The following is a 26829-nucleotide window of genomic DNA, read 5'->3' on the forward strand; positions in this document are numbered from 1 at the left end:
AAGCCTGCTTGATTATAAAATTTTTGATCATGCGGCATTTTATAGCCATTACTGATCTCTATGATATTTAATTTAATCGTACTAAAATACTATAGCTGCAACTATACCGGGTGCGTCTCGAAAGTGGCTCACCCCTATAACTTTTATTTTTCAGATAAAAAAAAACGAGATTTGTTATGTTAGTATATGACATAAATTACGATTGATTGAGGTATTGCAACAAATATGTCTACAAAAACCGTTGACGTTCTGTTAAAATGACATTATATCAAGTTAACTTCAAAATTAACAATTACTACCTGATAACAATTACTTAATAAGGTAAAACCAAAACGCCCCAAACTTTCTGTATGATTATTTTTAATTTTTACGTCTGTTATGTTTATTTATGTTATGTTCTTTAAAATCAAAGAAGCGATTGCCATACATTACCAATATCTACAGATGCATGAGCAATATATCGAATAAAAACGGCGTCAGCGATGGCCATGAAATGACGATCGATGACATTTCCCATATAATTTTACCTTTGAATAAAAAGATTAAGGAAGGAGCATATCAAAACATTTAGGTCCACCGCGATGGGACTCAAATATGGCCCATTTTAAATTCCGGTTTATTAGTGCCGTTCTAATTTTATTTAAAAAATGTAAAACTGTGATGTAGGGTATACGTGGGGTAGACTCAATAATTTGTTTTTTATTTTACGTTGTGAATAAAATTTGGTAGTTATTAAAATTGTTATAAAAATATAAAATTCTAATAAAAATATAATAGATAAGTTATAATAATTATTTATTAACACAAACATTTGATACGCTACTGAAGCAGGTAAGTCAAACTGACGTATAAGCAACAAAAAAATCAAAAAAAGAAATGATATTCAAATGAGCAAGTTCTCGAATTATCAAAATCTCTGTTTTATATTGTTTAGATAGCTGTAAGGCATAATATGTGATGTAAATCTGATGTAAATATGTATTATTTTCACTTTCACTCGGACGTCGCCACTTTCTATCGGCAAGAATAAGCGTTTGAAGCGAAGGTCTTTGGCCAAAGGAAGAGCATTTTAAATTACTTTCATCCTGCGTTACGTACAAACGAATACGAAACATCAGGTGATTGAAATTTTAATATTGTTATCGAAAGTAACCTCTTATCAGCTAGAGTAGGATGTAAAATCGAATATTTCACACATGTACAAAAAATCCCATATGAAGCGGGTAATTGTCGGCGAAAATTGCCCGCTAAAATCGAAAAATACCCGGCGAAAATTTCCCGCAGAATGTCTAAGTGCATGTCTAAGTGTCAATGACACATTTGACACTCAGACGTAAAATATTTTTAATAGGTATTCTAAAAATGTCTCGATTTGGAAACGATTCTTTAACTGCAATTCAAGAAAAAGTTGCCGAAAGTAAGTCCAAAACACTATAATTAATCACCAGTAATGTATGGAAACAGTTTATGGACTTTATAAAAGATAGAAACTACATTTTGGATGCGAACATCTCAATCTCGGCATTGGCCAATATTTTTACAGATTGGGCATTTAATATGAAAAGCATGAAAGGGTCTTGTGCAGAACAGGTCCCCACGAAATCGTGGTTTTTTTAATTTTTAATGTGGATCCCATAGTTAATGGAATGGTTTAAAAGAAAAAAATTGTTGGATGAACCACTTTTTCTACGAAAAAAAATAATTGAAAATTCCAAATTTTCACTACATTTCAATGCGAAAACTCCCTATTATAACCTTCATAAAGACGTAAAATACAAGGTTATGCACAGTGTTGCCATACTCACCCTGTGTAAAATCGACGAAAACGTTCTACTTTATATTCGTTTTTTTTACATTTAGTACGCACTTTAAGAACACGAAAAATTAAAAATATAATAAACGAGGCAAAACAAAAACACTATAAAAATAAATTGACAATAAAATCATTACACAGTATTTAGCACAATTGTTTAAAAATATATTTTTCCCGGATTTGTTCAGTAAGATTCCGAAATGGATGTGATCTGCGTACTTCCAAACACTCCCCACCAACCTAACCTAACCAATGCATTAACACCCCCAAATAACCAGGCTAACCAATGCATTAACACCCTCCAAATAACCAGACTAACCAATGCATTACCACCCTCCAAATAACCAGAATATCTAACCTAACCTAACCTAACCAATGCATTAACACCCCCAAATAACCAGGCTAACCAATGCATTAACACCCTCCAAATCACCAGGCTAACCAATGCATTAACACCCTCCAAATAATCAGGCTAACCAATGCATTACCACCCTCCAAATAACCAGCCTATCAACCTAACCTAACCAATGCATTAACACCCCCAAATAACCAGGCTAACCAATGCATTAACACCCTCCAAATAACCATGCTAACCAATGCATTACCACCCTCCAAATAACCAGGCTAACCAATGCATTAACACCCCCAAATAACCAGGCTAACCAATGCATTAACACCCTCCAAATAACCAGGCTAACCAATGCATTACCACCCTCCAAATAACCAGGCTAACCATTGCATTAACACCCTCCAAATAACCAGGCTAACCAATGCATTACCACCTTCCAAATAACCAGGCTAACCTAATTGAGCCTAATGACAAAACTTCATTGATTACGCGTCGAAAAACAGTATATATTAAAAAAACTTATATTTTCGTAGAACCTGAAAAATCCGCAAATTTTATTTCAGAAATTGCTTTAAAATAATCCACACTAACGAATAAGCTACTAGACAGTTCAATTTTTGTTGCACTAAAGTGATAACTTACCGTTTTAAGTCCCTCCACAACTTTATTTCAGAAGAAAATCATATAAAGTAATTTTATTGACAACGTCGCAAATTCTATGCGAAGGCCATAGATGACATACCGACATGGTACAAAGAATACAAGGTATGATATTGCGCAGGTTGGTCGCTACGTCACAGGTGATAACAGGCGTTATTGGTCAGCACGCTCCGCGCGCCAGTTCAAATCGTCAAGATATTGTTATAAACCTGTTTTTTTGTTTATATACCGTCATTGAATTATCGCTAAGCAAGTTACTGTGGAGCAGTGCGTAAGGAGTTGGGCTAGGAAGCGAGAGACCGGAGTTCGAATCTCGGCCGGGACATAACTTTTTATTTATTTTTTTAAATACTGTTGTATTCTATAGTTTATTTTTGTAGTATAAAAAAAGAACTATTTATTCTGTTATTTTTTCATCTCCGGTATTAATATAAATTGACTGTTGGTACAATACCTCATTTAATATAAAATAATATTCTACTTTTTGAAATGTATCAGGCCCTAATTGTACCTAAAAGTAATATATTTTTAATGATATACCATATTGTAAACTATTTAATATTTCAGTCACTTAAAAAGTTAATTTGCATTGAATAATTGCCTACCATTAAAGGAAATTTGAGCTATATAATCTTTGATGGGCATATTCTGGGTATGCAAATACTTCCTCTAAATTTTGGGTGTCGTTCAACGGATTTATTCTCAAAACCAGAAACATCTACATATAAAAAGAAAAGCACAGGTCACTAATTATAATAAACTTCACCCTTGGAATTACTTCCACTAATTATAATAAACTTCACCCTTGGAATTACTTCTATCACAATTACAATACATTCATCTGCATTGGCATTTTCTACTTTTCGATGGGAAACAATAAACTTCCCAATATTTTTTAAATGATGTAACAATTCCTCTTGTGGTTACTTTTCCATAGATATCCTCAACTCTGTCCTCATGTGAATTCAGAGGCAATGAAAATGAAAATTATTTACCATAAACATCGCAAACTAAAAACCTAATAAACAATTTTATACCGAATATAGAAATAAATTCAGTATTCTTACCTATCGTCCAAATCCATGTTAATAGATAATTATTATTTTTAAATATATTTTTGGAACTGCTGGTTTTAGTAATTATTAAATTAAACGAACTAAAAAGTCTTAAAATAAACAATTTTTAACCATAACCCCAAAAAATGCAGATCTCCTGTCAACTTTCTTTATTTTTTATTTATTCATTATTTTCCTAGTGACGTCACAGGTGGTATGCGCGAACTGAACGAAATTGGAGCCGCTATCGATCATACCTTGTATTCTTTGTACCATGACATACCGATGATCGATTAACTGTCAATCGAAAAAGTCATAAAATTGCTAGCTTGAGCTGATGTAAATAAATATATTTTCTTAATTTTTATGCTTACAAAGAAGATTCGTTACATTTTTGTGCTTAAATTAGATCATTCCACGTCTATATAAGGTAATAAAGTACTAATATGTGATGTTTTTACTGAATCCGTGTAGAAAATTTAACATATTTACTGTCCGTCGCCTGTACCTAAAATACGTTTTTTTGCCGCTTTTTAAAGATAAAACACATTCATCCAACAATTTTTATGCTTAAAAATATTCAGTTTAAGATAATCTTGCAAAAAAATCCCAAAAAAGTGTTAAATGCGTGGGGACCTATTGTGCACCAGAGCCAGCATGAAAAGGAAAAACGGTCAAGGGTATAAGGATTTTTACGGTAAAAACTATTTGGAATGTAACAGCTAAGCTATTAATGGAAAAATACCAAAAAAAATATAATATTAAATTTAATCCTTTTACTGACACCGAATTTAAAATATCCCGGGAGCAGGGCCGGCGGAGGGGAAATATTGAGGCCGGGCAAATACCCTATCTGGCGCCCCCAATAGTTAACATGTTAACATAACAACTAAGTATATTTATGCTACTTTAACTATAATAAAATGAATGAAATAAAATTTCACTTAAAGTTACTTTAAAATTCTTCTCTTCGTTCAATCTTAGTCCGTGGTTGTTGTTTTTTCTATACCGGGTGCATCTTGAAAGCGACTCATCCTTATAACTCTTTTAATTTTTTAGATAAAAAACGAAATTTGGTATGTTAGTATATGACATAAATTAGAATTGATTGACGTATTCAATTGTTTTTGGTCACTTTCTGTTTCAACGAAAAACTTTTGATTTTTAAATGGCGCCGACGCGTCGCGACGTGTAGGTATATTTCTGGTTTATTCGATAGAAAATGACACTCTGAGTAGAATGACATATCATATGTTAACTTTTGACATTTTTGCTCAAAAAAATCGTATTTTAAATTTCAATCTAGAGTGCCATGGCTGTGTTAAAAACATTAATTTTTAAACCAGAAGCCTTGGAAAAATAGATTTCATCCTCTAATGTTTTTCGTGTCTTGTCCTGGTGGGTTAAAAAATGCCCAAATCATATTTTTAATCATATGCGAATTTTTTCAAATGGAACAAGTGGCTCACTTGCATATTTGGAAAAAGAATTTTTTACCAATAATTTTGTACCAAACATTTGATTTTTCGAGTCACATTGTCGTTATGAACCGTATATTACAATTTCAAATAAACCATATTATGCGAAAATATCAAAAGTTGACATATGATATGTCATTCTATTCAGATTGTGATTTTCTATCGCATAAAGTAGAAATATACGGAGGTTGACATTTAAAAATCAAAAGTTTTATTAATTTCCGGTGAAAGAGGAAGTGATCAAAAACAATTGAATACGTCAATTAATCCTAATTTATGTCGTGTACTAACATACCAAATCTCGTTTTTTGATCTGAAAAAATAAACAAGTTATAAGAGTGAGCCAGTTTTGAGACGCACCCGGTATATAAATGATTAGTATAAGTGATCTTTGAAAACATTACTATTTAGTTGCAAGCAATGGCATTATTTTTCTATAAGAATTTAAGAAAAACTTCTTTTCTTTTTCATAATCAATTATTTCGTGCAGAATCAGTATAGGTATGATCAGATACAGTTTTGTTGGCTTCAAAACGAGGATCACCCAGTGTTTGAGATCTGAGATGCATTCATTTATTTTGCTTTAATGAGAAATTTCTACGATTCTGCTACCATTTACCATGTAATACTACATATTCAATCCAGAACAATCAAAATCACCAAAGATTGATATTTTTCCCACTACTGTTAATAAATTAATGAGACAAACTTACAAGCTTTTTTTTTGATGATGATATCGGCATCCTATTTATAGCTCCTTGCGAATTCAATATTTGCTTCATATAATTTTGGGGCAGATCAGCCATTAACAAATAAAGGATGTGGGTAGTACACAAAGTGCAATTTTGAGCGGTCAGTCTAAAACTGTCCATTTTGCTGGCTCTTGACCCAAAACAGTTTATTGTTTAGAGAAAATTTATAAAAACAAGAATTATAGAAAGGGGGGGAAGGGTTATTTACAAAAACTTGCCCAAGTAGCATTTTCACGACTTGCGACCACATGTTTACTAAACACAACGTTGGATTAGTTACAAAAAATAGTTAGCTCTTTACCTTGGGTATTAAAATAAATTTAAACGTTTTTATAACGTCGTACCGACGTTGGACTAGTACTACAGCAAAGTAGAAGCTTCTGCGACGTCGAATAAACGTTGTCTTGTAACCTTTTTTGCTTAAGTGATCTTTAGGTGATTCGGACAACGTAGTTACAACGTTGGACAATATAGAGTTTTCCGACGTCAGTTTCAGGACCTATTCCAACGTTATGCAAACGTCGTCTGTTTTACTAATTCCAACGTTGTTTAGATTTCCTTATTCTTACGTTGGTAGGACGTCGAGTCACTACCTTTTTGCAACTGTATTGAACCATAACCTTAAATCTTAAATTTTCACTTCATTGTTCTGTTCAGTCAGACAGTTCAGTGCTGTTTTTGTTTTTATAAAAAAAAACTTAATTAAAATGGGACATAAGAAAGGTACATATAAAACTAAATTTAAATATACATCGACATATATTACCGATAGTTTATCCACTCCCTCGTTTATTTAGATTATAGAGGGCGGCACAAGCTAGACTCTAGGATGACTAAATTAGGCAATCTTGCGACTAGTATACTACCTGTTAAGGCCGAACTGCGACTTTATTAGTCCAGTATGCGACTACTCGAACTACTCCATCTTAATCTCCAAAACAACAAAGTGAAAGCCGCCATGTTGTTAAATAAGTAAATGTTTCGTTCCTAAAATAGCAATTCCTGCTTTTTGAATACATTAACTTGAAATATTTGACCCTAAAAAACACGCGGAAACAATTTTTTCGACTGCGAATAAATTATTCGCATTTTACTAAAAAAAAATTCAAGAAAATTTTTAAAACTTCTTTAATTTTAAGGCCCATTAGTTTTTTTCAAAGTAGAAACAATACATTTCTCAATAAAGTTGTTTGCGTTTAACTTTTTTGCCTTGGGTAACGAGTTACAGAATCGGTTAAAGTGTTTCAATAATTATGATCTTCAAACATCCTCCACACTTAAATACTTTTGTTTTGTTTTCCTCCACTGCCATCTGACATATGTCTCTAACTATAATTATCCCAATTTAGGATAAAACGCGACTTAGACGCCATATTAGTTTTGTATTTCTGTGAATTAGGATTTTAAACAACGTTGCAGTTTGTACTAAATTAGGCTTCTAGCCAACGTCGGTATCCAACGTCGTTTCGACCCAAAAATTATTCTCCAAACTAGTGCAGACTAGGGTTGGCACGAGGTTGTGCCGACGTTGCGCCCCGACGTTTGGTCGCGTGACACAACGTTGTCCCGACGTCCAAATGCTGCTTGGGTGATAGCTTTTCAATTATAAGTAAAATACCACGAACAATTTGTTTTTAAATATTTTAGTTGATGGCGTGGCGCCCCTCATATTGGGCGCTGCGGGCGGTCGCCCGGGTCGCCCGGCCCTTCCGCCGGCCCTGCCCGGGAGGCAAAAAGTGCCAAAAGGAAGGAATTGCAGAATGGACTCTCTAAAAAGAAAAGAAAGCTGTAAGGCACTCAAATACGAAGAATTCAAATTGATGAATTTATCAAAATTAACCTGATAAATTTTATTTAAGCTTGTTGTCAATACAAAACAGCGTTCGTTTATATTCACATTTTGGAAGAGCCCTTCGAAGTCGGACTCTTATGGCAAAATATGAATATAGGCTCATGCAGTTTTTAGACAACATGCTTTCATGAAAAGTTATCGGTAATTTTGATGCACTTGGGTAATTACTTCCGAAAATATAAACGGTGTATAAAAGATTGCACACTATAGAGGTCTCGTAGAGGAAATGGCTCGAAAAACTTAAAATGCGTCTCAAAAGTGGCTCACCCAACTGTTTTATTTTTTTTTCAGATACAAAAAACGAGATTTGGTATGTTAGTATATATGACATAAATTAAGATTGATTGACGTAGGTATTCAATTGTTTTTGGTCACTTCCTGTTTTACCGGAAATGACAACTTTTTATCAACTTTGTCACCATTTTGTCACCCTCGGTATTTTTTTTTACTGTATTCTATAGAAAATCTTCAGGAATGCGCCCCTGCCCACGCAAGCCATGATTTCCTCTACCTCCTTTACTTTAGGGGGAATCATGTCCCAAACCCTATATCCTACCCTATTCCAACCAATTATCCTACCCTATCCCCCTACCCTCTACCAACCCGCAGGGCTAGCGTGGTAGAGTATAGCCAATTCCCCCTTAACTATAGAAACGTCTTCCAAGATACGGCCCTCAGTCAAGCTCAAACGGTCTCCGGCAGCTCAAACTCCCTCGACTATGGTAGCGGCCGAGTAAGGAAAAGAGCAGAGGGTGCTAAGAATCCCCGGAGTGGACCAGGCTACCTTAATAGACGAAAACTGCATATTGCCACTTTTAACGTTCAAACCCTGTCAAGGGATGAGAAATTATTGGAATTGGAGGAAGAATTACAACATATAAAATGGGATGTTGTGGGTCTAAGTGAGGTAAGAAGAAAGACCGAAAAACAAATAGAATTGAAATCTGGGAACCTTCTTTATCATCAGGGAAATAACGAATATGCTCTGGGCGGTGTAGGCTTTCTGATTAACAAGAGACATATTAAGAACATCGTAGACATTGGAAGCATCAGTCCTATAGTCATATACCTAACCCTTCGTTTGAATAACCGTTACTCTCTAAAAATTGTACAACGTCAAATAGCACCGAGGAAGAAATAGATATTTTTTATGAGGACGTCTCCAAAGCTCTATCAATCAAATCCCAATTTACAATATTAATGGGTGATTTTAATGCTAAAGCTGGACAAAAAGATGATGAAGCAGAAATATGCGTGGATACATATGGTTATGGTGAAAGAAATGAGAGAGGAGCGAAAATGATCGAATTCACGCTGCAAAATGGACTATATGTAATGAACACCTTCTTTAAGAAACATCCAAATCGAAAATGGACCTGGGCAAGTCCGGACGGAATTACCAAGAACGAGATAGATTTCATCATGACTGATAAAAAATGGATAATTAGAGATGTACAAGTATTGGGCGAATTCTCCATAGGAAGTGACCACCGAATAGTTCGAACTAGAATTGAATTCAACCTTAAATCTGAATGACGAAAAATGATAAGGAAGAGGACCATGAGAAAATGGGTAACACCAGAAAAGCCAGAAGAATATAGAGCAATGGCAGCTGAAAATTTAGGAAATCTGGAAAGAATGGAAAATATGGAAATTGAGGATATAAATAATCACATTGTAACTATTTTAACGCAAGCTATTAAAGAAAATTGTCCTAAAAAGGATAATCAGGGAAACACAAAACTAACCAAAAACACTAAAGATCTGATAAAGCAACGTAGAGTTATGATAAACAAACACTCAGATGATTATAGGAAACTTAACAAGAAGATATCAAAAGAGATAAGGAAAGACATCAGAACCCACAATACCAACAAAATAACGCAACTCATTGAGAGAAATCAAGGATTAAAAGTTTTCAAAAAAGAGGCAAGCATAGGGAGAGCACTAATTCATAAATTGCAAAATGCAGAAGGACAGATAACATCAAATAGAGATATTCTGCGTGTTACGGAAAAATTCTACCAGCAGTTATATGACCACCCAAACCCTAGAAACTCGTATAGTACCATACCAACTGTGATGAATCAAGGCTCAGAAGAAATCCCAGATATTACTTTAGATGAAATATCGGCGGCATTAAACTTTATGAAAAATAATAGGTCTCCCGGTGACGACAATATAGCTATTGAAGCCATTAAAGAAGGAGGAGAAAAGGTTCTCAAGGCTTTGCAAATATTATTCAACAAATGTCTTGTCGAAGGAAGAACGCCATCAGAATGGGATAATGCCAATATAATCCTATTACATAAAAAAGGGGACAAAACAAACCTTACCAACTATCGGCCTATTAGTTTACTGAGCCACACATACAAATTATTCACAAAAATCCTCACAAATCGTCTCTCCCTAAAACTAGAACAATATCAACCAAGAGAACAGGCTGGATTTAGATCGAACTTCGGTACAAATGACCATCTGTTGGTGGTGAAGTCCCTAATAGAAAAATGTGTTGAGTATAATAAACCCCTCATTTTAATATTTGTCGACTACGAAAAGGCATTCGACTCTATCGATCAACACAAATTATTCAAGGCCCTAGCCGAATGTCGTATAGACACCCGTTATACTAACCTTTTAAAATATATATACGACCATGCAACAGCATCTGTATCGCTACACGAAAACACAAATAAATTCCGTATTAAAAGAGGAGTACGGCAAGGCGATACAATTTCCCCCAAATTGTTCATAGCACTATTAGAATATATGTTCAAAAGACTAAACTGGGAGGAAATGGGCATTAATGTTAACGGGGAAATGCTCAATAACCTGCGTTTTGCTGATGACTTGGTGCTGATTACAGACAAAATACACGAAGCTCAAAATATGCTAAAAACACTTAAACGGGCGTCAGATAAATTGGACTACGCATAAATTATTCAAAAACCAAACTAATGACTAATCTTGTTATTAGTGGAAATGTCTCGGTAGACGGAGCAAATATAGAACAAGTATATTCATATAAATATCTGGGGCACGAAATAACAATTGGCCGCGATAACCAGACGCACGAGATACAAAGAAGAGTAGGACTAACATGGGCAGCATTCGGCAAACTAAGATATGTGTTAAAATCAGATCTACCAATGTGCTTAAAGAGGAAGGTGTTCCATCAGTGCGTTATGCCAGTACTTACATATGGCGCAGAGACACTACACTCCGTGTAGCCCAACGAGCTATGGAAAGAGCAATGCTTGGTGTATCTCTAAGAGACAAGATATCCAGTACAGTTATAAAACAGCGTACACGAATAACAGATGCTATATATCTGCTTAAAAAACTCAAATGGAACTGGGCTGGGCATATTGCCAGAAGAACGGATGATAGATAGACCAAGCTAATACTAAAATGGCGGCCAAGACAAGATGCTCTCAGAAACAGAGGCAGACCTCCGAGAAGATGGTCAGATGACTTGAGGAGATTTAGGGGAAACTGGATCCAAGTGGCACAGGACCGAAAAGAGTGGAAGGATTTGAGGGAGGCCTACGTCCAGCAGTGGACACTTCAGGCTGGTTGAAAAAAAAAATAGAAAATGAGACTCTGAACAGAATGACATATCATATTATGTCAACTTTTGACATTTTCGCATATGGTTTATTTGAAATTGTAACATGCGGTTCATAATGACAATTTGACTCGAAATACCAAGTGTTTGGTACCAAATTATTCGCCAAAAAATGAGATATAACTAAAAAAAACGATTTGGGCAGCTTTTAATCGGCCTGGATAAGACACGAAAAACATTAATCATCAAATCTCTTTTTCTCTTTGATTAAAAATTAGTGTTTTTAACACAGGCACTCTAGATTAAAATTTAAAATACGAACCTTTTTTAAGCAAAAATGTCAAAAGTTGACATTTGATATGTCATTCTATTCAGAGTGTCATTTTCTATCGAATAAAGAAAAAATATACCGAATATCCGGTGAAATACATCAATCAATTCTAATTTATATCATATTATATCAATTCTCGTTTTTTTATCTGAAAATTAAAAAAATAAGTTATAGGGGTGAGCCACTTTTGAGACGCACCCGGTATTATGTATCCCTTCCATATCTCAGGTTCTAGTGGACCGATTTTGATGATCTTTTAAGCAATTTATAGCTAAATTAGTTGAATTTTTAGTATCTCTTTCTAAATTAAAAATGAAAGTTCCCATCTGTCAATGGGGAACTTACCTAAAAAATTAAATTAAGTTTTCTTTATTAGAAATTGTGGTGAACTAAAAAAAATGGACACGTGTTTTTTAATTTTTTCTAGTTCAATTATTTCGAAAGTTATAAGAGTTTGGGCAACGGCCCAGCTACGTCAAAACACCGGTTCCCATTAGAACACCGAAGTTAAGCGACGTAAGGCGATACTAGTGGATGGACGGGTGACCGGTTCAAAACTCTGTATCGTGCTGTTGTCAAAAAAAAAGGCAAAAGTGTAAAATCTATTGACACACACTGCTCATTCACGCCGGTTAGGGGCCAGATGAGATCGGATATCTCGTGAGTAAGAGTCGATTTAGACACTTGCCAAGTCGGTAGGCCATTGACCATGATATGGCCGAGGACCGTGGTTCGGATTCCGCGTAAACAAAGTAAACGTAAAAAATGTCTATATACTCTGTTTTTTTTCTCAGGTAAGATTTCGACAGACGATGACAGAAGAAAAGCAGATGACGTCCCATACCAATCTATTTATTTTACTAAAAAAAGTTTCTAATAATTTTTAAGTTAACTATGGATGGGTTTAAATATAAATTCATCATGCGTCGTCACTTGTTGTTTTTAACCAGTTTTATTGGTTTATTTCAAAAATGACAGATCGTATTTCAATTTTATTGGTTTGACGGAACGATGAACGACAAACGGACGCCGATGCGTATGAACTCGCCTTTAGATTTTTGACGTTTGTCAAAGTCTTGCCAAATTATAGGTTATAATTTTGTGACAACTCTTGTCAAATACCCTGCGTTTTGGAAGATGATGCATTTTGATTCGTGTTATTACGTGTGTTTTGTGTCTTTTGAAGTCAAGTGGAGGAAAAATCGAGTGAAAATTAACTGTAGAACCCACAGCACAGTTAATACTCGCTGCCCAGGCAGAAAGTCTTATACAGATACACCAATAAAGTTACTATCAATAAAGTTCGTATACCATCTCGTCGTAGATAAGTACATCTCGAATATGGTAGAAAGACCATAGTAAACACATACTAAAAACTGGAGTAGCTGTAAAATATCACACGATAGGTAAATAATGGATTTTAGTACTGCAGAAAAATACTGTCAAAAGGTACTGGTTTAAAAAAATTATCAAATGTTTTTGTTTGTTTTGTATTAAGGCATACCGTTTTTTATTAAATAAAATAACTCGATTACATTTTTTCAGTTTTATACAGTTTTTTTTACAATATTTTGAAGTTACTTGTCAGTCAAATTTTAAATACCTACATACAGCCTACATATTATATTAATTTCCTGCTATGCGTTCCAGCTGTACCAACTTATTTCTTTGTAAAATAAAATAAACTACTTTGAAATTAAAATGACAGACACATCTATCACTGTCAAGGATCTTCTCGTTGGACAGACTTATATAGTCTGTGAAACGAATAACTTTGAATTTGACAGTTTCCGCGGGCTTTTCTAGTGTTAATTTTATTAGGTTAGCAAAGGGTTAGCAACTTGCGGCCATGCTGACGCAATGCCGTCTCTAATAGGACAGCCTAGGAGCGAGATTTATTACGTCATGCTAGTTAGATACTACTGATTAATAAATATGTTGTAGAATACATAGAAAAGATAATTATTCCGCGCATTTTTGGTTTGTATTTTAAAAATGATATAGTTTACATGAAATATACATAATATACAGTTAATAAATACAACGAACTATAATATACAGTTAATAATATTATGAGCCATACAAATGCAGCAAATGTTTTACAATATACAAATAATGAATAGGTACATAAGATATCTACATTGACTATTGCTGAAATCGTACTCCATAGTCAATGTTGATAGTTTTAGTGTTAAGAACAATAATTTTAAAAAATATGTGGTCATCTTTTGACAAGTTTATATTAGTTTATTAATTGCAGTAAACATTATGTGGTGTGTGGTGTGAATATTTTATATGTAATTTTTTGGATTATATTCGACACTATTTTTTTCATATGACACAACACTGATGTAGGCTATAATGTTAACCGAAAGGTTTAGCCCAAACCAAATAAAAATAATGAAAAACCAAATGAAAACTTAATCAGCGTTTTTCCCGAAATCCCAAGAAAATCAAAAATTTTAAAATAATTTTACATATTATAAAATGATCTCAGCGATCTTTATTTCATAGCCTTTTTTCTATAACTTTTGAAAATTGATACTTGCAAAATATACATATAAATTTTGTGAATGCAAATAATAATACATCACTATTAGTAGATATTGAATGTTTTTTGTTAAATTAGATCGATTTTCAAACCACAAAATTTAAAATATATTTTACATTTTACCCATTATCCTAGGTACCTATTCATTATTTGTATATTGTAGAACATTTGCTGCATTTGTATGGTTTATTTGCCAAAGTATTTATTACTATAAATAGGTGTATATATTGTATTTATTAACTGTATATTATGTATATTTCATGTAAACTATATCATTTTTAAAATACAAACCAAAATTACGAGGAAGAATTATGTTTTCGATGTAGTCTACAACATATTTTTTAATCCGTAGTATCTAACTAGTGTGACGTCATAAATCTCACTCCAAGCCTGTCCTATTAGAGACGGCATTGGTCTGATATTTAGAAATGTCAAAAAATTATGACATTTCGTGTTGATTTTTGTAAGAAGAGGAAGAACTGTCACTTGTTTTATTATTTTCCTTTTCTATTTCACGAAAGTAAAAAGAGTTACCTATCTGATCCGTTCAGGCACTCAATTTAAAGAATATCAGTAACTTTTTTGAAAGAGGGATTTTATATTTGCCATGTTGGTAAAAAATAACGGTCAAAATTCGAAGTTATTCATTTTATAGACTATACCTATGTGGCGGATTCATCTATCCAAAAAAATCCTTATTCCATAAAGGATTTTTTTGGATAAAAGTAGACGTCATGCACCACGCTTGAGCAACTTTTTCAAAACGATATATTTCCGTCAATATTCAACGTAGAACGGTGAAATTTATTAACCTCCTCATCAATCCAAATTACCCAAACTACCTTACAAAAAAATAATTTATGTTACTTATTTGACGAAAAATAAAAAAAAATAATTTTAAAATCTATTAATTTATATGGATGTATAAATATGTCAAAATTACCATTTTTCATAATTTTTTCGAACCAATAAATTATGAACAGGAATGAAACTCATTAAAATTAAGCCTTTATTCAATATACAGGGTGTCCCAATATTCCGTGGACATATAACTACTACGTATTTTTTGAATCAAAATAAGTTCATTGGACACAATTTCCCTCTATGCAAAAAGTGCTTTGTTTGTCCGCTAGAGGGCATCAAACTTTTTTCTGATATTTTAAGAACCGTTATTCCGATTTGAATGAGGTTTTGGGTGTCTATGTTTTGCTAAGATGCTCTAATATTTGACTTACACAAAAATTAAGAAAAAGTACGGGAAGGGTGAAAACTACCCCCACCCCTACATAAATTTTGGTTTCAATACACCGTAAAAAAATTTCAAAGGAATGAACCTGCGGTACTAAAAAATTTCTGAAATTTTCCCAAAAAATTTCAAAAATTTTCTTTACAAAAAACTCATAGACTTGCTTCTGTAGTAGAAATATACTGGCACTTATTTCAGAAACACCCTGTATATATTTCTATAATAAACTAACATACCTGAAGGTTTTATCTTTATAAAAACAGTGTTGTCAGGCTTTGCAATCTCAACTACAGTCGAATTTTCATAAATATCCTAAAAATATAAAAAAATTATTTAACAATAAGTATACTCTATTATACGAAAATAAGCTATTATTTTGTTCTGTAGTTGGAAAATAATACAAAACCAAGTAAAATATTAAAATTTATGCCTTTTTTACTTTGTATAGGGGTCAAATCGGGTCGATACGACGTACCTTGATAATGTATCCGCTTTTGTTGTCCAGGTTTAGATCAGATAAGGTAAAGTTGAGCCTGTATGGATAACCGTCCACTCTGTGGCTTAGAAGACCGATAGCTATGCTGGTTTGGTTGTCGATGACTGGATTGATTGGTTTGGTCCATATGTCAATTTTATCTTTCTGGAAAGAAAGTTAATTTTGTATTATACCGTATGGTGGAACCATTGGAGCCAAAAAAAAATGAAATTTAGTGTTAGAATCTCATCCCCATTCGTTAATTTTTAAAGATATATTTTATTTTCGGTTGAATAATTGGAAAAATATAAATTACTACCCATTCTGAATTATTAATATGGTTAATTATCGCTATATTCTAAAATACCGAAATAAAAATGTCAAAATGCAAAAAAGAACAGGGGAAAAACCAGGGATGTCCAATTAGAGGTTGTATAAAACCTAAATCTAAATTATTTATTTTTGTTGTAGGAAGAAAATGAATATTTAAGTAGGTTTTTTATTAGAATACATAAATTTACTCCATGTAATTGCAAGATGCATGCTTGTCTTTTTGCCATTTACGCGTAGACTACTCTGGTTTTATCCCTGGTACGGCAATAGTTATTTTTTATACAAGACGATAAAATGGTATTTTATCGTCGACAAGATTAAATTCACGAGCGATGAAATCGCGAGTGAATTAATTTCGGGAAACGATAATGCAATTTTATCGTCGTGTATAAAACAATATTTTTTTCCATAGCGAGTTACGTTTTAAAAAATATTCAGAAATTATTATTTCAAAGAACTTATTACGAGTAGAAAAAATATTGTGCTGGGCTGGCGTTGGTTTCTATGTAATTTGACAAATAAATAAAGCTGTCTCTTTAGTTGTCAGTTTTGAGTCGATATTTTCTAATTCTCTTTCGTGTCGATTGCTGATTGAATTGGAGCCAGAAATGGCTCAAAACGAAATAAGTAAATTACCAACAGATATTCAGGCTGAGGCGACAAACGCCATATCCAAACTACGTCTATTTAAATCCCGAATTACTTATGAAAAGGAATACAAAAATTTTCAAAAATGGAAGCAATTAAAAAACGTGCCAGAAGAAATAAAGTTTTTAACCTATCCTCGCTATTAAATTAAAGTATCATTTCATCTACCCTTGCGGTTAAAGTACTATTTTATCTACTATTTTTGATAGATAAGGCAATTTTAACAGTTGCTATGGAAAAAAATAACCAAGCTGTAATATCTCTGGGACTAAGCGTATTATTAGTTTAATTGGTGCCTCGAATAACGCTAACATTTGCCTGTAAAGTTGTATCGCTATCTTAATTTCTATGAAAATGTGACATATCTGTTTTTTCCCGTGTAATCTTAATATTATCACCACAGATGATTTTATTATACAAAAGTTGTATTAAACTTTTTTGAAGAGGCGTTAAAATTCTACTTTTGTCTAGAATTAATTAATTCAACAAAGGGAATATAAGTAATATAATATAAATAAGAATACAGGCATACCTAATATAACAAGACCAAAACCGGAGTTTTATTTAGAAATAACTATACCGGGTGTGTCTCAAAAATGGCGCACCCCTATAACTTTTTATTTTTTGAGATAAAAAAAATCGAGATTCAGACTAATAGGATATAATTTTCATGTATTCCTCTTTCACCAGTAATGAGAACAACTTTTGATTTTTGAATGGTACCCTAGGTATTTGCCACTTTTGAAAAACACCCGGTATTTAATATTAATAAATCTTACCGTAAGGACTAGTTTCCCTTGTATTCCCTTGGGATCTTGATTGATCTTGATTACATCTTTATTGAGCAGTATATCTCTAAATTTAGGTTCTATAGTTCTCAAATCAACAGACATAATCAAGGGGGCCGCCATGATAGCCCAAATGGCCATTTGAGCCTTAGCTTGCTCGTAACTCAATCCATAATTTCCAATAATTAACTGTAAAATCAAAATGTTAAAAAACACAAAATATACACCCAATGATGTGTAAAAAACGAGGGGTGTCTCACTATTGGAATTACATGTACATTTTCTTGGCAGTCGCTGGCAGTCATTGGCAGTCTTATGGCAGTCGTCTTTAATAATTACATTGCAGTCATAGGCAGTCTTCTTCATAGTCATTGGCAGTCGCTTAGCAGTGGAAGGATATTTTGGCAGTACGTGTACATTTTTTACCCGAGTGAGACACCCCTCGGTAAAAAAGCATGTGTTTCTCGGCACGAAGAACGCGGGCACCATAAAATTTTGATTATTTTAAAGTTTTTTATATTTTGTTCTATTGATTCTGATGATTTTTAGTGAACAGCAAACTGCAGGAGAGGGGTTTGGGCATTAGATACAGATACGACGGCGGTTTGTTCAACATAACAAGACTCAGGGCAAAAACACGTACAAAATTCATCACAGAACTTCAATACGCTGATGACTGTGCTCTAGTTGCAAATACGTTACAGCAATTGCAAGAAATGTTGAACACATATACATGGGCATACGAGGCCTTGGGACTTAAGCTGAACATCGATAAAACTAAAATCATGTGCACTCCCCCGAAGATCACAACAATGCTATAAAAATCGGAGATGAGCTGTTGGAATATGTAGCGGAATTCAATTACCTCGGCAGTTTGATTTCGGAAAAGGCCAATATCGACTCTGAAATTCAGCACAGGATTAGCAGCGCCTCAAGAGCATTCTGGAAATTAAAAGACAGGGTTTTCTACAATCATGACTTGAGCACAAAAACGAAACTTGCGGTGTACCGAGCGATAATAATTCCCACCATGTTATATGGAAGCGAAACCTGGGTGCCTTACCGTCGACACATGAACGCATTAAACAAGTTGCAACAGAGACATCTTAGACAACTCTTAAGAATAAAATGGTTCCATCATGTCTCAAACGTATCAGTCCTTGAAAAAGCTAACTGCGAGAGTATTGAAGTCATGATTACAAAGTCCCGCTTAAGATGGGCTGGTCACGTATGCAGAATGCAAGAAAACCGCATACCAAAATCTCTGCTTTACGGTGAGCTTGTAGACGGTAAGAGGAGGCCGGGTGGACAACTCAAAAGGTTCAAGGATATTTTCCACGAAAACTTAAAGGGAATTAACAAGCAGAATGAGTAGGAAGAGGCAGCTCACAATAGAACGGAATGGAGAAGAATTGTAAAGTCAGTTAAGAGCGACAACCAAAAAGTAAAGAGGCAACAAAGCAATGAGATTTTTCAGTCACAGGAAAGCTCATGAAAGAAAACGCCTTGCGTGACCATCTTCTGATGCGTGTCAAATACTCGTCAGCGAGTAATGGCGGTATGGTATGGTATGATGATTTTTTAAGTAATTTGTAGCCAAATTATTTGACTTTTTAGTATCTCTTTCTAAATTAAAAATGAAAGTTTATATCTGTCTATTAAACGAGGGGAAACAAAATGTTGATAATTCGGTAAAAGTTTGAAATACCCTGTGGAATATGTTAAGAATGCAAGGAATTTAAAAATAATTTTATCATCTAGTTACATCTTTTCACGATAGTTGTTTTTTTTTGTTCATCTCAATAGCTTATTTTTTGGAGATATTCGCTTTTGAAAAGACACTTACTTTTTTCGTAATTTTTCACATTTAGTGGTAACCCAGAGCCTATACAGGCCGAGGTTCAACAAATTAGAGACAAGCTGAAATTTTGCATGGAGCTTCATTTTGTAGATCTTTAAACATACTAAAACCCCAGTAATGAACCGTTCAGCCCGTCACCCCAAAACCACCCATACAAGGGGTAAAAATGGCCCTTTTTTTAATTTTTCTTCAATAACTCTAAAACTACGAATTTTAGGAAAAAAAGTCACGAGTAAAAAATTGAAGAGAAGAAAATTTCCTACCACATAGGTAAAGAACCATAATTTTTAGAATTTCAGTGGCGCAGGTGCGGATTTTTTAATTTAGGAGGATTGTTTTAATAACCCACCATTCTATGTTTAACTTCAAATGAAAGCATTTTTGAGATAAATCTCCAGACTAAAAAATTTATTAGGATACAAGTTCTTATAAAAACGATCTTTTTAATAAAGGTAAGTTACCAGTGGCGGGGATAATTTTTTTAAATGTGCGTTTTTTACATTTTAAAAACATTGAATAAGAAAAATTGCAATTTTACCAATAATTTCCCATGAAAAAGTATATTGAAAAATTTACACGTTTAATAACAAAATAAGAAAAACCTTAGCTCAAAAATAGGATAACTTATCTTAAGGATAGTCCTCATTCACTTCCACATTTGTTGGGTTCATACATGTAATGCCATTGCATTGACCACATGCCATAGTGCAGGTGAGTCCCATTCGATTGCATGTACATGCTTTTTTACAGCCTCCCGAAGAGCAATTGCAAATTTTATATTGCATTTTTTCTCTAAAACCCATGTAGGAGCAATAGGCATAGATAAATGAAACAAGTTTAGATTGGAAAGTGCCCATAAGGACAATGTAAACACTATTTGGCGCTATTCTTGCAACGGTCGCGACCCAAAACTTTTGAAAATTTTGGAGCGGTTCGGCTTTTTCCGGAATTATATCGCCAAATATTGTTTATTCAAATTTATTATTATTTTCGTTTAATTTTATAAATAAAAGACATTGTGTTGCATACAAGAAACTTGACGCATGTATGAAATACCTATGAAACATTGGAAACCGACGTTACGCCACGATCCACGATGGTTTTTGGAGTTCACAGCACAGCTTTTTAAGTTTTTAATGCCACTTTTTCACAATTATCACCGGTTGGAGTAAATAAAACTTGAATTAAACTCACAAGATAGCAATTATTACTTTGAAAATGGACGCTATATAAACACTTTTCGGAATTTCTTTAATGAGAGCGGTTTGGATTTTGAAAGATTTATGATTTTTGAAGATTCTGACTTTGACAAGAGAAAATTATTTCTGTTTTTGTTTGCCGTTGTTCTTAGCGACCGCTATAGCAGCGCCAGATCGCGTATAACGGTCGCGACCCAAAATAATTTCGCAACCTAAAATTTTTACGGGCTTTCCAATCTAAACTTGTTGCATTTATCTATGGCAATAGGCTGGTCTGAATGTATTGGATTCATCTCTCGATTTTTCAGATTACAACCCCCATCTTGCGGTGGTAAATTGTTATTGCCTGTACCTGTAAGTTAAAAATGAGAATTTTGTTTAACATTTGAATGCAACATAAATTTAACTTACCTGACGAAAAAGTCCATGATGTTTCGCACTATTGGAGGTAGGTGGTAATGATACCAAGTTGAAGTTGGTATTAAGACTTCGTTTAGCTACGTACTGTTGATAAGGCATGTAACGTTTTTAGTTCGTTACATGTCTTTTTTATATATAATATATGATGTCTGGCCTATCATCACCGGATTCCCTATCGTTCAGGCCGGATAGTTTATTTGACGCGTAATTTTTACGTTCCCTAGTCGCCAACCCTGTTATCGTTCGACACAACCCTGTTATTGCTCTGAGGAGGCGCTGTCAACATCGCTTCTGTCAACTGTCTCCGTGCTTAACCTCACCAGGGTTGTCACAAGCTATACAATTGTGTATTTTGCTACACATTTGCTTCCATGACTGCACAGCTACACCACAATGGCCTGTGCTACACATTTTGAGAATTTACATATTTATTATAAAAAATAATACCAGAACAGTAAATCAGCTGACAAAAGCTGTTTTTTTTTGCTTTTAAGTTATCTAAGTTACATTAAAAGAGGCCGCAAGTGAACTTTAAATTTTGAAATAACAAATATCATTTTCGGCCATCTATTGGTCGAGTCAAAAACGGTAATTAGACAGGATTGTTTAATTCCTTAAATAATATATAACACGTACTTTGACCAAATTTCACTGTAGTTCGATCCACTCGTTGGCATATGTGAATAATATTCAATTCCTATTTCACTTTTCCTCCCATATCAGCAAGGACTGCAGTTTCTATGGACAAATTTGGCCGATTAAACAGTCCTGAATTGTTTACAGTTTATAAACAGACTTTTTAACCGGTCTAATTTTTCCATAAAATCGTTAGTTTCGCGACATCAATTTTGACGTCATTGCAATATTTGCTGGCATGAGAAGAAATGAAATGGGAAATGAATATATTGACGTATAGATACAAACGAGTGGAAGTGAGGCTCTTATCGAGACTCGTAATTATGCTTTAAAATTTGGCGATTTTACGTCTTATTCTTGGTCTTATTGGATAGTTTACAATTATTGGTCATGGATTGCTACACAATGCTACACATTTTTATGGTCAAGTTCTGCACAATCAAAAATTTTCTTGTGGCAACCCTGAACCTCACTTTGTTTTGACGCTCTGTTGTATCATAGTTGTATCCCAGCTTTTAGAAATGGTGATTATTTAAATCTTGCTGTATAATCTGAATCAGCTGCTATTTCAAAGCAACAGGTAAAGATGAAATATCATCCTTTTAGATTCGATATTATTATTGAATATTTTTAGGGTAGAGTTACGGATGTCCCAACTTGTATTTGTGTTTTGCTTGCACGTTGGCGTCCCTTTTCTTTTGTCCTCCAGAATGTCACATGGAAGAAAGGACATGTTGTTTATTATTTATTGAGCCCTCGGAAGTATTTCGAGGTAGGTTTATTTTGTTTATTAGACCTTGTTTGGTTTTAAACAAGAGTTTTATATTTTTAGGGTCCAAGGTACGGACTATTTCCAAGGTACGGACTGTGTCCAAGGTACGGACTGCGTCCAAGGTACGGACTGCGTCCAAGGTACGGACTGTGTCCAAGGTACGGACTGTGTCCAAGGTACGGACTGTGTCCAAGGTACGGGTAGTACGGGTAGTTTTATGTACGGACATTATCTTATGTACGGATGTCCTGTGGACGAGTGTCCCCAGTAAGAACGATTTTTTCTTACATATAAGTGCCACAGCGTGGATGTGCTTGAGTCCCATGCTGCTTCGTTCCCAGCTGTAAGCTAGTTAGTTACGGCTGTACCAATTTATGGTGTCTCATTCTGGCCCCTTTGGTTGTGTTGGATGGCTGAGTACAGAGAAGCGAGACCACCTCACGCTGCTACTGTTTGAAGCAAGATTACATAAAGAACAGCTAAGTGTAGATTTACGTTCTAGTTTTTATGTTTTAGATTTTCTATATTTTCAGTCTTAAACAGTAACGTACATTTTAAATAATATCGTACAGACTATATTTAGTGGTTAGATTATTAAGAACATTTATGTCGATTCAGTAGTTACAATGTGATTTAGATTTTAGGTTTCATTATATTACGCCTTGTAATAGTATTACTTTCTATAGATATTATTATTGCGCTATATTAACAGATGAATAACGAGACATAGATGCTAGAATCTACAGGTTGCAACACATCAGATTTAACACCGCATAAAATTTAACAATTTGAATAGAGTAGTGCTACTTTTCTTATATTTTCTATAACGTTACACGCATTGTATTTTTTCATAGTCTTTTCATAGAACATATTTAATATTATTTACATACATAATTTTACTCAACAAATAACCATTATGATGGTTGTTAGAGTTGTGCAATGCTGTTTACAATCAGAATTCATCATGAATAAATATAGTCATTAGTTTTAAGTAATATACAACTGTGTTTTCTTTCTCTGTACATGCCTGGCGCCCAATATCTGTTTTTTTTTGTTTATTGTTATTAATTAGTTTTCTTTCCAGTGAAATGCCTTATCCACGACTGCTCTCCTATGAAAAGCTGCCGTTCGCAGTGGTAGTTGTTTAAAAAACGCTACAGGCATGTTCCTGGGACTATCCAAATCTAACTTTTTTTGTCAAGTTTTTAACATATGCTGCTATAAAAAACTGAGATGTAACTTCTTCTAACTTCTCCTTTGCAGCCTCGGGATTATAAAATTCTTTTAATAGCTCACATAACTTTTTCTTCTGGATGGTGTTCACTAAATTAATCTTTTCTTTATTGAACACAGCAGAAGTTGTGTCACAACCAGATATAGCGGGGACACTAAGAATCACATTCTTCAGATCCTCCAATTTTTGGGCCGATATGTCGATTATTTTATTTGATTTTGACACCTTTCCCGGACGAATCATAAACAGTTTCTTGTGGTAATAATGAATCAGTAACACTATAAAGTCCCTTCTGGTAAATTGTCACTTATTGCGACCGCTGTAGTTACATAAGAGTATCGGCATCACCATCAGCGAATTTAACATTGATTCCATTTTCCAACAATACTTTTCCGAGCGCACGAATGAAGTTGCTTCTGTTGGTGTTGTTTGATAAAAAAAACTGCCTTTGGTAACTTCACTGCAGATAAATTCGAGAAAGATACAATAATTGGCACCATTTTTTTACCTGCAGATCTGCGATTCTGCTCCACAATTTTGGTCTCTATCTCTTCATAGCCATCAAAAACAACAGTGCTATTTTTACCATAGTGATATGTTATATAATTATAGTATTGAGAAAACAGATCTGAAAATATCGCAGGGTACAGGCTTGGTTAAATAACAATTCACCACCGCAAGATAGGGGTTGGAACCTGAAAAATCGAGAGATGAATCCAATACATTCAGACCAGCCCATTGCTCCTACATGGGTTTTAGAAAAAAAATTGCAATTGCTCTTCGGGAGGCTGTAAAAAAGCATGTACATGCAAGCGAATGGGACTCACCTGCACTATGGCATGTGGTCAATGCAATGGCATTACATGTATGAACCCAACAAATGTGGAAGTGAATGAGGACTATCCTTAAGATAAGTTATCCTATTTTTGAGCTAAGGTTTTTCTTATTTTGTTATTAAACGTGTAATTTTTTTAATATACCTATTTCACGGGAAATTATTGGTAAGACTGCAATTTTTCTTATTCAATGTTTTTAAAATGTAAAAAACGCACATTTAAAAAAGTATCTCCGCCACTGGTAACTTACCTTTATTAAAAAGATCGTTTTTATAGGAACTTGTATCCTAATAAATTTTTTGGTCTCGAGATTTATCTCAAAAATGCTTTCATTTGAAGTTAAACACAGAATGGTGGGTTATTAAAACCAATCCTCCTAAATTAAAAAATTCGCACCTGCGCCACTGAAATTCTAAAAACTTTGGTCCTTTACCTATGTGGTTGAAAATTTTCTACTCTTCAATTTTTTACTCGTCACTTTTTTCCTAAAATTCGTCGTTTTAGAGTTATTGAAGAAAAAGTAAAAAAGGGTCATTTTTACCCCTTGTAGGGGTGATTTTGGGGTGACGGGCTCAACGGTTCATCGCTGGGGTTTCAGGATGTTTAAAGATCTACAAAATGAAGCTCCATGCAAAATTGCAGCTTGTCTCTAATTTGTTGAAGGTCACCCATGTAAAACGATGTATCGGCTCTGAGCTATGGAGTGTCTAGAGACTTTTACCACCTTTTACCTCGGAATTCAATTACTGTGAATGTATTAATGTAAAACATTCTATATTGTGTTTTATAGATAAAATACTAAAAAATGTTTACCCATTTTATTTCGTTGTTTTTATTTTTTTATTTTAATAATTTTATTAAATTCTTTAGTTATTTCCATCTTAATTGTTTGATTTTTTGAATTTCTTTCTAAGTAAATTTATTGAAATAAATGAATCTAATGCATAAGCTATACCTATTCTGCTTATATTCTAATCATTGAAATTTTGATTGAAATCGATTTATACAGGGTGGCGCGTCATATATGACGTGGTTTTTGCAAGGAGAACAAAACTTTGCATTGAAGTGAAATGTTGTAAGTCGATTTAAAACATTTTCTAAAATTATATAGAGTTAAAATGTTGAGGTAAGAAATGGTTGATATTTGTTTGGTTCGGTGAATTTGCTTTAAAATTCCGATTCCAAAAATACCTTAATACCATAGAGTATACTGAGTGGTTTTTAAATTATGACCACGGCCAAGAGGACGTCAATCTAGACATCCAGGAACCTTAGTATGAGAACTTCTAATCGACTTCGTATGAGAAGACGATCGACTTATTGCAAGTTTCTCGCTAAGAAACCGCCGTTTGCCAGCTTTTCAAATTTATAATGAATTGCACCTAAGGAAGGTACATATTAACTAACGGACTGTAAGAAGACTAAATGAAGCAAATCTTATGTCAAGAATGCCTGCTTCGGGATCAGAACTTACTAGATCTGTTGACTAGGACCAAAAGCAAAAGCATGGTCTTAATGTAAAAATTACGAAAAAATGTTAGTGTCTCCTTCAAAAGCGAATATCTCTAACAAAAATAAAGATAATGAGACGAACTAAAAAACAAACTATCGAGAAAGGCTGTATCTAGATGATAAAATAATTTCTAAATTTCTTGCTGTTTTAACATATTCCACAGGGTATTTCAAACTTTCACCAAAATGTCAACATTTTGTTTTCCCTCGAATAATTAACAGATGGGGGGTTTTCTTTTAATTTAGAGGGAGATACTAAAAAGTTAAATAATTTCAAAAACTAAAACTTAGTGTAAAAATATATTTGACTCACCCTGTATGTCTATAAAAATATTTTTGAAATGTGAACTATCATTAAACACATATTTTGTAAAAGGTTTGGAGTGAAAATTTCAAATAGGAATCCTGATACAGAGCTTTTTCGGAACACGGAGCGATTTTGTACGTATGCATTTTATAT

The 26829-nt window shown here is 33.9% G+C and overlaps 1 protein-coding gene across 1 annotated transcript in view; it reads right to left on the bottom strand.

Annotated features, from left to right (window-relative positions):
• The window catches only part of LOC115876495 (alpha-N-acetylgalactosaminidase-like), a 53708-nt gene that overhangs the window by 3315 nt on the left and 23564 nt on the right, over positions 1–26829 (bottom strand). The window contains exons 7-9 of the mRNA XM_030892294.1: positions 17891–18088; positions 16131–16295; positions 15892–15967 (exon numbers count right to left, since the gene is read on the bottom strand). Of these exons, the coding sequence (XP_030748154.1) occupies positions 15892–15967; positions 16131–16295; positions 17891–18088 (439 nt within the window). The remainder of the gene's footprint in view (positions 1–15891; positions 15968–16130; positions 16296–17890; positions 18089–26829) is intronic.

This window comes from Sitophilus oryzae, unplaced genomic scaffold (assembly GCF_002938485.1).
Source record: "Sitophilus oryzae breed Bouriz unplaced genomic scaffold, Soryzae_2.0 scaffold_1436_pilon_pilon, whole genome shotgun sequence".
Lineage (NCBI taxonomy): Eukaryota > Metazoa > Arthropoda > Insecta > Coleoptera > Curculionidae > Sitophilus > Sitophilus oryzae.